Source organism: Macaca fascicularis, chromosome 7 (assembly GCF_037993035.2).
Source record: "Macaca fascicularis isolate 582-1 chromosome 7, T2T-MFA8v1.1".
In the NCBI taxonomy this organism is placed as follows: domain Eukaryota; kingdom Metazoa; phylum Chordata; class Mammalia; order Primates; family Cercopithecidae; genus Macaca; species Macaca fascicularis.
The window spans coordinates 43087477-43099518 of NC_088381.1; the positions used below are offsets into that span (position 1 = coordinate 43087477).

The window sequence follows — 12042 nt, forward strand, 5'->3', positions numbered from 1 at the left end:
GGGCAGAGCTGGTCTTTCACATTGTGGTGAAACTACTAGAAAGAAGAAAAACATGCTTGTGGCTACTCTGTGTCTGCGAAATAGGTGTGAAGCCATTAGGAGTCAGAAGACCTGGGTTCAACTCTAATAGGCACTTACTCTGTGAACTTGTACAAGTCACTTCTCTGTAGTTTTTCTTACAGTTGAAATAGGGCAGTTAAAGTAGGTGGTCTTTAAAGTTTTGTCCAGTGCTAAAATTCTGTAATCCTAACATATCCTTCTGTAGTGTTACAAGGATAGAACTCTACAGCTAAATACCAGGGCTGTGCTTTTTTGCAAGCATAGTGGTTAGCTTCCCATGTTACATGGTTTGAAGCCCTGGTCGTTACTTCTTGCCTGCATATAAACCCTATTGATGATTATCTCATCTTGTTTTTCCTTTGAGAATAAATTGTTTGTTTTGTCTTCCCAGGTCTTTGAGAATGCATAAGTTCCAGCACTAGAAGGCCCTCAGTGAAGTAACGAAAGGAGTATATACAGCTAAGGGCAATTTAAGTCAAAATGTGATAATAAGTAAAAAGTGGTTGTAGAAATTAAATGAAAGTGAAATTTTTCTTAAAAGTTGGAATCATCTAAATGCTAAATGCATATTTAATATTGTTTTGCTGTTGTAATCTAATTGGTTAAAAAGAATAACATTTGGGCCAGGCGCCGTGGCTCACGCCTGTAATCCCAGCACTTTGGGAGGCCAAGGCAGGCGGATCATGAGATCAGAAGATCGAGGCCATCCTGGCCAACGCAGTGAAACCCCATCTTTACTAAAAATACAAAAAATTAGCCAGGTGTGGTGACAGGCATCTGTGGTCCCAGCTACTCGGGAGGCTGAGGCAGGAGAATGGCGTGAACCCGGGAGGTGGAGCTTGCAGTGAGCCGAGATAATGCCACTGCACTCCAGCCTGGGTGACAGAGCAAGACTCCATCTCCAAAAAATAAAAATAAAAAAATAACATTTGATAGTATTCATTGAGCACCTACTGTGAGCTAGATGAGTGTGGGTGAGCTCCTTTAGTCTCCTGACAACCCCATGATGTATTTACTGTTAGCCCCATTTAACTGATGAAAAACCTGAAGCTTAAGGCTTTTAAGAAACCTCTCTGGCCAGGCGTGGTGGCTTACCCCTGTAATCCCAGCACTTTGGGAGGCTGAGGCTGGCACATCACAAAGTCAGGAGTTTGAAACCAGCCTGGCCAACGTAGTGAAATCCTGTCTCTACTAAAAATACAAAAGTTAACCAGGCATCGTGGCAGGTGCCCATAAACCCAGCTACTTGGGAGGCTGAGGCAGGAGAATCGTTTGAACCCGGGAAGTGAAGGCTGCAGTGAACCGAGATTGCGCCATTGCACTCCAGCCTGGGCAACAAGGCAAGACTCTGTCTCAAAAAAAAAAAAAAAAAAAAAAAAGAAACCTCTCCAACTTGACATGGCTATTCAGTGGCCAAATAGGGATTCATACCCAGATAGCCTGACTCCCAGGTTCAGGTCAAGGTACATTTTTATGTATCATAAATGCATAGTTGATGAATTCTCAGAAACCAAACATACCACATAACCAGCCTTCAGATCAAGAACAGGGCATTACTAGCACCCAGGAATTCCCCTGCTTCCCTGTATTAGGGTTCACCAGAGAAACAGAACCAACAGCAGTTGTGTGTGTGTGTGTGTGTGTGTGTGTGAGAGAGAGAGAGAGAGGGTTATCGATGTTTATTTTAGGGAATTGGCTTATGTGATTGTAGAGGTCTGGTAAGCCTAAAATCTGCAGGGGCAAGCCAGCAAGCTGGAGACCCAGGGTAGGGTTGCATGCAGTTCAAGTCCAGAGACAGGCTACCAGCAGAATTCCTTCTTTTGGGCAGGTCAGTCTTTGTTCTCTTAAGGTTTTCAACTGATTGGCTGAGGCCCCTTCATGTTATGGAGGGTAATTCACTTTAATCCAAGTTTACCAGTTTAAATGTTAATCTCATCCAAAAAACTCCCACAAAAACCAAAAACATTTTCACAGAAACACCATGGCCCAGCCAAGTTGACACATAAAATTAACCGTTGCACACCCCCTCTTAGTTACTTCCCCCGAAGGGTAATCACTTTCCTAATTTATAATTGCAAAGATTACTGTTGCCCTTTTTTGAATTTTCTTTTTTCTTTTTTTTTCTTTTCTTTTCTTTTTTTTTGAGACAGCGTCTCACTGTCGCCCAGGCTGGAGTGCAAGTGACATGATCTTGGCTTACTGTGACCTCCACCTCCCAGGCTCTGGCAGTTCTCTTACCTCAGCCTCCCGAGTAGCTGTGATTACAAGCACATGCCACCACGCCTGGCTAATTTTTATATTTTTGGTAGAGGTGGGGTTTCACCATGTTGGCCAGGCTGGTCTCAAACGACTGCGCTTAAGTGATCCTCCTGCCTCAGCCTCCCAAAGTGCTAGGATTACAGGTGTGAGCCAGCATGCCTGGCTTTGAATTTTCTATAGATGGAATGACATAGTGTATTAGTCTGTTTTCACACTGGTTTATAAAGAACTGCCCAAGTCTTGGTGACTTATAAAGGAAAGAGGTTTAATTGAATCACAGTTCTGTATGACTGGGGAGGCCTCAGTAAATGTACAGTCATGACATAAGGCAAAGGGGAAGCAAGGACCTTCTTCACATGGTGGCAGGAGAGAGAAGTGCCAGTAGGGGAAATGCCAGACACTTATAAAACCATCAGCTCTCGTGAGAATTCACTCACTATCATGACAACAATGTGGGGGAAACTGCCCCCATGACTCAATCACCTCCCTCTCTCAACACATGGGGATTACAATTTGAAATGAGATTTGGGTGGGGACATAGAGCCAAACCAGATCACATAGTACATACTCTTTTTGTGCCTGGTTTCTTTCACAGAGCACATATACACAATCCTAGAATTTGATTTCCTAGGTAGTTGAAGAGCCTCTCCTAGAGTAACCTGCAGGATTGAGGTATGGGAGGATATAGAACGCCTTCCCCAAGATGTTGTCTGGGGCTATCCCTTGCCAGTGCATCTGCACTGCCCAACACAGATGGGCTAGCCTGGCATGGAATCTGGAAGTTGGTAAGCTGTGCTTTTGGCACCCTCTGCCTTCCTCTTTCAGGTCCATTTTCCTTTCCTGTCTTACTACTCCCTAGACGCCTAACCCTCAATCCTCAGCCATCCATGGTTTGACCTTACAGAGACCTATGGTGCCAGTTCTCTTTGTTCTCACATTGGCCCTGTCCATTGAAGCTCCTCAGCCCCTCAACTTGAACAAGCCCCCATTCTTATTCTGTACCTCCTCAGATTACTGTCACATTGACAGACTTGGACCTCAGAGATAGACAATTTTTCCCTAACCTCCTCTCCTCCTTCCTGTATACTTTTCTTATGTGTATGGAACTGAGGACCAGAAAGGAAGGTAACTTACCCAAGATCTCACAGATGGGTAAGTAGGGTTAGAAGGCATGGATCAAGGGATTGTATGCAGCCTTTATCTCTAGGTGCTGGTCTCTCTTATCTTGGGTCTGTCTCTTCTGCCTCTCCTTCCCTCTTTCCCTGCTACTTGACTTGTTTCCTGCCCTAGTAGCATTCCTGCTTGCCAGATGCCACAGGGGAAGGAGAACTTTACAACTCCCTGGGCTCTCTGGTAAGAACACCCAACTGCACGGGGACCCTTCCTCTCCTTCCTACAGTGATTGGTTGTCATCTTCTTTCCTTCCTTTAATGTACCCTCCTGGCAGAGGCCAGGCCTGCCATTGAGGCTAGAGCAAGGCTCAGGTTGGGAGGCATGCGATTGTGGCCTATTTCTGTTTGGTGTGTGGCAGTTTGGAGATCCCATTTCTTTTTCTGGACATCACCCCCCTACCTCCTTCCATCATTCCTTAGGCCAGCCTCTAAATTCAGTGACCGTCAGGGTTGAAAAGGGCAGTGTGGGGCCTTGAAAGGAGCTCTCTCCTAGGAGTTAGGAGACCTGCCACCAGTGAACTATTTGAACTTGTCCCTTTGGGCCTCAGTTTTCTCATCTGTAAAATGAGGGTTGGATAAGGTGGTCTTCAAGGTCCCTCCCTGGGATACATTTTATGCTGTTGCTTGATTTAAACCACTGAGCCACAAATGAAAGGTTCCAGTTGCAACAGTGTAATTAGACTTAGCAGATGGGTGAGATGAGAGGAAGGACATGTTCTTGCCCATAGGATTATCCTTTCCCACCCATTTCATTGCGCCTCCCTGGTGTTTTCAGAAAGCAAATGACAACCTTTGTTTTTCTCTGCATTCCCATTCAAACCTATAATCTTCTTTTATCTTGATGAACTTGTATTTACCGTTAGCCATGATGCAGAATTCACGTTACAGTGTGTGGTTTTATCTCTGCCATGGTGATTGTGATGGAGGGTGGAGCCGATCACAGCTGGTCCCTGGAGAGAGGGCTGTGTGTGTCAGATTTATTGTGCTGGAGCTCCAGTTTTGTTTTGTTTTGTTTTTAAATCCCCAGTGTCAGTTTTGCTGATTTCAGTTAAAACTAAAGATTGTGAAGGGAGACAGAGACAGGTTCATGCCCTCTGAGTTTTAGAGATTGGTGATACAGTTGTTGGGTGAGGGCCCTCGCTCTTATATCCTTTGCTTAAAACATTTCACCTTGGAAAGGCAGAAATTAGCCTTGTTGAATATCTCCCTCTGCAAGAGGAAGAAATACTGAATACTGTTACATTATTGATTGATACCTTTTTAATGAGTACTGAATCTTTATTTCACCTTCAGATAAAATGTTTCATTTTTCATTCTCTTAAAAAAAACAAAACAACAACAACAAAAAAACCCCTGAGTATTTTAAGAATAATTAAAGGAAAGGCACGTAGTTTCTGGATCCTGCCGTTGCTGCCTTGGCCTCTCCTCCCCTTTCTCCACTTCCCCTCCCTTCCCCTCTATGTTAATGTATAAATGTGTCAAAAATTTCATGCTTCTTCCATTAGTTTCTATTTTGACCCACCCCAATGAATGAAATAAGCATGGAATTGTTACTCCTATTTTACAGAAGAGAAATCCTTATTTTTTTGTTGGTTTTATTTTTAAGTTCAGGGGCACATGTGCAGAATGTGCAGATTTGTGAACATAGGTAGACCTGTGCCATGGTAGTTTTCTGCATAGATCATCCCATCACCTAGGTATTAAGCCCAGCATCTATTAGCTATTCTTCCTGATGCTCTCTCTCTCCTCCAACCGACAGGCCCCAGTGTGTGTTGTTCCCTTTCGTGTGTCCATGTGTTCTCATCATTCAGTTCCCACTTACAAGTGAGAATATGCAGTATTTGGTTTTCTGTTTTTGCGTCAGTTTGCTAAGAATAATGACCTCCAGCTCCATCCATGTTCCTGCAAAGGACATAATCTTGTTCCTTTTTATGGCTGCATAGTATTCCATGATGTATAGAAGAGAAATCTGAAATGTGGCATGGTTAAGTGATTTGTCCATGGTCACACAGCTAGTTGATGAACAATTTGGGATAAGAATCCAGGACTCTTGAATACTAGTGATTTGTTATTTTGTCAACACTATTCCATCTCCAGTCCTCACCCATACACACCTGCCATTAGGAAAGTCTTTGCCACCCCAGCCTACAGTCTTTGTCATTTCTCTCCCTGGCCACCTTCTGAAAGTACAGGTCAGAAGCCAGTTCCTTAGCTGGTGGGGTGGGTTGTTAAATGGCAAGATATAGGAGGTAGAGGAGGGAGAAAGGTAGCACAAAGCCCAGACTTAGGTTTTCCTCCAGAAGGTGTAAGAATTACTTATTTCAGAGAGCCAGGAAAGTGAACAGAGTCAGCAATCCCTTTTCCTTTGCAAATTGGTTGAATTTCTGTGGCAAGTATTAGCTGCAAGGCAGTGTTAATCTGCTCCAATCTGCTCCAGTAGATCCATCATCAGATTGATGTGCAAAGGAGACAGGATTGTCTCTGGTGCAAAGGCCTCTTTGTGTAGGGCACACCATCCTTATGTATGATTGAGTCCTGGTGTGTTAAATGCCTCACACTGGGATCTTACCCATGGTTGTCAGGTGCCTCCCTGGAAAGTATTGAGCTTTTTGAAGATAATATAGCATCATGGTTAAGGTGAGACATTTGTTCTCTCTGCCTGAATTTGAAACCTGGCTGTGCCACTTGGCAGCTATTTGACCTTTGACATCTTAGTTCACCTGTCTGTGCTTGAGTTTGCTCATCTGTTCCAATCGGGGTTGTGGGTTAAATGACTTAATAAATGTAAAGCACTGAGGAGAGTTACAGTGTTGTGAGGAAAGCAGTTTTTCTTCCATGCAGCCGTCCTTCCCTTCCCCCATCATGCACTTTGTGTGTGTGTGTTTTGACAGCTTTTGGAATTTGCATCTCTAGCTGGCCTGCTGAGCCCGTCAGGCAGCTGTAACCTCATTCAGGTTTTAGCTGTGGGGTCCATCTACATTTGACATGTGTTTCTAAATGTGGTCCTCAGTAAGCTCCTTTGTGGGGAGACCTGGGAGAAAGGAAACCAGAGAGTGTGCACTGTGCACCCCCAGCCACACATGTTCTGGGTTCCCACACCCTAGGGACTGGGGACACTGCAAGACATAGCTGAACCTTGGATGAAAATATTGAGTAGCTGTCTCAGTTTGCTTGGACTGCTGTTATAAAATATCATAGACCAGGTAGCTTAAACAACAATAGTTTGTTTCCCCACTGTTCTGGAGGCTGAAAGTCTAAGGGCAGGGTGCCAGCATGGTTGGGTTCTGGCAAGAGCCTTCTTCCTGGCCTGCAGACAGCCGCCTTCCTACTGTGTGCTTGCATGGCCTTTCTTTGATGTGTGCAGTGGGTGGGGTAGGGGGAAAATCAGTGAGGAAAATCAGCAGCCTTGGCCTTGCATCTTCTTTGGTCCCATGCATGATGTTATTTGTAAGGCAGTGTCAGATCTCCTCATACGTGGAGAGGTGAGTCTTCGTTTCCCTGTCTTCTAGAGGTTTGGGATAGAGGGTGTGAAGGAAGAGCAGGTTATGCTTGCTCTATCTTTTAAGCTCAGAACTGGGGTGTGTGTGTTGACAGAAACACCAACATGATGATGTATAACGAAGGCCTGTCTTGTCAGCTCTGTCACTCCAGCCACCCCACACGATTGTCACTGACACGCTTCACCTCCCAGGACTTCAATTTGAAACCCAATGAAATCCAGTGAAACACAGTGGAAACTCTCTTACCACCTTCCTGTTAACCAGCTCACAGGAGTGATGAACACTTTTCAGTTCCCTGGATGAAACACTCTGAGCAATGCCCACAGCATGCACTGCAGGAGGCTGCTCTCTGCCATACCCACCCGCTTCAGCACCCACTGGCTGAATTATGTGCTTACCAAGAGCCAGCTTGTTCCCAAACCCATTTGTTCAGCTGTAGCTGGTATTGTAGTTAAGTAATATATTTAGGTATCAGATAAACTGACGAAATATAACTTCAAATGAAGTGACTCCCCACCCCCCCATCAACACTAGTTAAAAGCTGTGGAAAGACTCATAAGTCCAAGTCACTAAAACACATTACTGTCAAACTAGATGAACATTAAGATTGTGGGAAATCATAAAACTCTAAAATTTTAACGTTAACCAGCTTTAATGAATCAGGAATAGGAAATTGTCAACAATGTATTATATTCTGGTCCATGTAAGAGGATGATGTGGACCTCTTAACCGGTGGGTCCTCTTTGGACCCTTATTCAGAGTCTTGCCCTATGTTAAAGAATGGGCGAATGAATGCATATTTATATACATTATGCAAAAATAATAACTTTAGATATATACTTTTTATGATTTTTTGCTGTGATTTTTTTGATTAACCTGGTCCAATATAACCTGGACCTGATTACATTGAAAATGAGGATTTCTACTGTTGTGATTCAGTTTAAAGTTGGTTTGATTTCATTTTAGTGAATTTAGGGAATTTTATTTTGTGTATGGTAAAAACAGTAAAACCAACAGTAGTGGGGCTTTTTAAACTGGAGTTTTAAAGCGAATTAAGGTGGCTCATTCTGAATTTTAGTAGGTTCTTTGGTTCCTCTCATTGACTTACAACATAGTGAGAAAGACCTAATTTTTTCATTTTATAAATAAGGAAATTGAAGCCCTGAGAGGTAAAGCATGTTGGTGATAGTCATCTGGGGTGGCTGGAGTGAAGTGGGCAGAGCCACAGTGGGAGGGGGCCTATTCTCTAGCCTCACTCTTTGATTCTCTGTCTGGCCCCAGAGCTGGAGCTTTCCATGATAGGAGTACTTCTTTGGGTTGACTTCTCTGGTGACAGTATTGACTTGTGCTCCCTGCTTTGGAACAGGACCAACTTGGAGGCCTTGCAGAAGAAGCTGGAGGAGCTAGAGCTTGATGAGCAGCAGCGAAAGCGCCTTGAGGCCTTTCTCACCCAGAAGCAGAAGGTGGGAGAACTGAAGGATGACGACTTTGAGAAGATCAGTGAGCTGGGGGCCGGCAATGGCGGTGTGGTGTTCAAGGTCTCCCACAAGCCTTCTGGCCTGGTCATGGCCAGAAAGGTGAGTTTGCCTTGATTAACAGGTAATTGAATTATCTCTCAGGGTACCTAGAAGCCTGGGGACCAGGGTAGAAGGAAGACTGACTTTACTCAATACCTTTTTGTGCTGTTTGAATTTTTTTATTTTTTTTTTAGAGTTTCGCTCTTGTTGCCCAGGCTGGTGTGCAACCTCCATCTCCTGGGTTCAAACGATTCTCCTGCCTCAGCCTCCTGAGTAGCTGGGATTACAGGCATGCGCCACCATGCCTGGCTAATTTTTTGTGTTTTTAGTAGACAGGGTTTCTCCATGTTGGTCAGGCTGGTCTTGAACTCCTGACCTCAGGTGATCCGCTCGCTTCAGCGCCACAAAGTGCTGGGATTACAGGCGTGAGCCACCGTGCCTGGCCGTGCTGTTTGAATTTTGAATGCATGTTATTTATCAGATTATGGATAAACACACTAATGACTGTGTTAGTGTGTTAATCCCCATCCCATCTGGAAAATAATGACTCTTCTTTAACCTTCTGTGTGCTGTGGAAGGAATGCCAAGGTACCTGTTTATTGCTTATCAGGTGCTGGAGAAGCTGCTTTCATTCGCCTAGCCCCAGTGATGCACAAAACAAGGATTTCAAGTTGTTTCCCACTTGTGCTCCAGCCCTGCCAGTGAATCCCCTTTATCTTCCTGCATTACAGCATCTGAACTCGCCATCATAGGATGTACTTGTAGAGCTGGACTTCCCTTTCCTGTCTACCCTTGGTCCTCTTTTGGAATATAGCCCCTTTTGCTCCAGAGAGGTTGGGCTCTTCAATGTTTTTTTGCACATTGTGTTCACTCCCGTGCCCATAATTTTTTTGTGTGTGCTTTTCCTTCTGTCTTTTCAAACAATACCCATCTTCTAGGTCCACCTCTTGTCTAGCTTATACCAGGTGCCCCAGCCCACACTGGTAACCACTGCGTCCATGTTCTCTGACACTCGCTGTCTGTGGGATTTTTTAGAAGTTCAGCCTTACTGCGTAGCTATTTAATGTGACTGTCACTTGTCTCCCCAGCTGGAACAAGGGAAAATGTTAGGGTGACATAAGGTAGCACCTTAGACTTTGGCTCAGTCTCAACCACATCAGTCTGCTGAGCTCAAGGAAGAATCTCTTGGGCAGCCTAGGTTAGCATACCTGAGTCCCTCATACCCTTCTACTTTCACAACTCTTGAGTGTGAACCAAATCCTCAAGGTCAATTTCTCTTCTTTTTTTTTTTTGAGACGGAGTCTCACTCTGTCGCCCAGGCTGGAGTGCAGTGGCCGGATCTCAGCTCACTGCAAGCTCCGCCTCCTGGGTTTATGCCATTCTCCTGCCTCAGCCTCCCGAGTAGCTGGGATTACAGGCGCCCGCCACCTCGCCCGGCTAGTTTTTTGTATTTTTTAGTAGACAGGGTTTCACCGTGTTAGCCAGGATGGTCTCAATCTCCTGACCTCGTGACCCACCCGCCTCGGCCTCCCAAAGTGCTGGGATTACAGGCTTGAGCCACTGCGCCTGGCCAATTTCTCTTCTTATCTGAGCTCCAAAGCCTCTCTCAGAGTGAGCCTTCCCTTAACTTCGTTCCTGTCTAGGCTCCTAGGAGCCGAGGCACAGCTGGGACAGCCCCCAGTGCCAATGCCTGCCTTAGTACAGTGACACTCAGTTCTTGATTGAGCAGAAACTTGTTACAACTTAACCTGTTTCTCCTGTCTCTACCTTTAAGAGCTTAAACATTTAACAAGACTACATCTTTCGTCCCTTCCTCCCTCTTTCTTTCATAAAACCTCTCTTTCTTCTGCCTTTCTCCAGCTAATTCATCTGGAGATCAAACCCGCAATCCGGAACCAGATCATAAGGGAACTGCAGGTGCTGCATGAGTGCAACTCTCCATACATCGTGGGCTTCTATGGTGCATTCTACAGTGATGGCGAGATCAGTATCTGCATGGAGCACATGGTATGTGACACCCTCTCAGCCTCTGGAGCAATGGCCTTAAGAGTTGGATGGCTCTGGCCTAATCTTTGGTCTGGGAGGTGACCAGCTGCCTCCCTGCTGCTCCTGGGATCCACATCACTATCTGAGGCATCTGGGAAGTCTGACCGTAGAGCTTGGGATATTCACAAGATGTCAGACCTCCTTTCTAGGTCCTTGCCTCTCTTCAAAGAAGTGGCAGTATTCCTGGTGGGTGTACCTAGAGCACCTCTCGTAGGTTTTTTTTTTTTTTTTTTTATTCAGATGACCCTAAGATGTGATGTAAGTAAAATCTGGTAAATAACAGTTTAAATCCATTTCTTGTGTACAATACTGTATGCTAGGTGCAAGGCTCTGGGATTATGAAGATGATATAATTTACTGTAAGGGCAGCCTCTAGAGTTTCTCTGGGTTTCTGCATGATGCACATTAGTGGAAGGAGAGGGCAGTGGAGAGAGAGGGCATTCATAGGCTAATTAATTATATGCGTGTTAGCTGCCAGTCATTTTACCACTATGTGCTTGGAGTCCCTCCTTTTCTTCAGATGTAAGTCTTCCAACACATTGTGCAACTTAGGGAATTCTTCAAGTGTTGATCTTTGCTTTATTCTCCCTGGGCTGATGGCCTAGAGATGAGGGCTGACGTGAGTCTGCACACTTAGTGGCTCTCATGCTTTCAGTCCAGTATTGTGTCTCTCAGCTCCTACCCCATTTTCTTCCTGATACTTTAGACCTGTCCTGACCTCTAGAATAGGGGTCCTGGTATGCAGCCTTAGTGAACTTTAGAATAACTCTCCTGGGAGGATTCTCTACTTGTGTCTCCATTATTTTGAACCTCTCTTCGTTGTAATGATCACGAAGTGCTGCATCCACTGTTATAGGCATCTGCCGACATTTGTGGGTGCCATATGGAACCTAAATCCTAAAAACATCTTCTGCACATCTAAAGGTTAGAGAAAGTGCTTGTTCCCTCTTTCCTCAATGTCCTCAATGAGAGCAAAGCATTCTCTGTGGGAAGCATATGAACATTTCTGGCTTGGTTCTAGTCCTTGGCCTGGGCTGCTGATTATTTTCTACTTGGGTCCTGGCTTCCCCTCAGGGAGCTGTTTCTTATCCCTTGGGTTTCTTGTGTTCTTTTTTTTTTTAATTTTATTTATTTTTATTTTTCAGGGTGATGAAGGGTCCCTCCCCCCTTTTTTTTTTGGGACTGAGTCTCGGTCCTGTTGCCCAGGCTGGAGTGCAGTGGCACGATGTCGGCTCACTGCAATTTCCGCCTCCCAGATTCAAGAGATTCTCCTGCCTCAGCCTCCAGAGTAGCTGGGATTACAGGTGTGCACCACCACGCCCCACTAATTTTTTTTTTTTGAGACGGAGTCTCGCTCTGTCGCCCAGGCTGGAGTGCAGTGGCGTGATCTCCACTCACTGCAAGCTCTGCCTCCTGGGTTCACACCATTCTCCTGCCTCAGCCTCCTGAGTAGCTGGGACTACAGGTGCCCACCACCACTCCCGGCTA

The 12042-nt window shown here is 45.1% G+C and overlaps 1 protein-coding gene across 2 annotated transcripts in view; it reads left to right on the forward strand.

Annotated features, from left to right (window-relative positions):
- The window catches only part of MAP2K1 (mitogen-activated protein kinase kinase 1), a 111570-nt gene that overhangs the window by 42542 nt on the left and 56986 nt on the right, over positions 1-12042 (forward strand). For both annotated transcript variants that reach the window (XM_005559865.4, XM_065548096.1), the window contains exons 2-3: positions 8358-8568; positions 10369-10515. In XM_005559865.4, coding sequence (XP_005559922.1) covers positions 8358-8568; positions 10369-10515 — 358 coding nt within the window. The remainder of the gene's footprint in view (positions 1-8357; positions 8569-10368; positions 10516-12042) is intronic.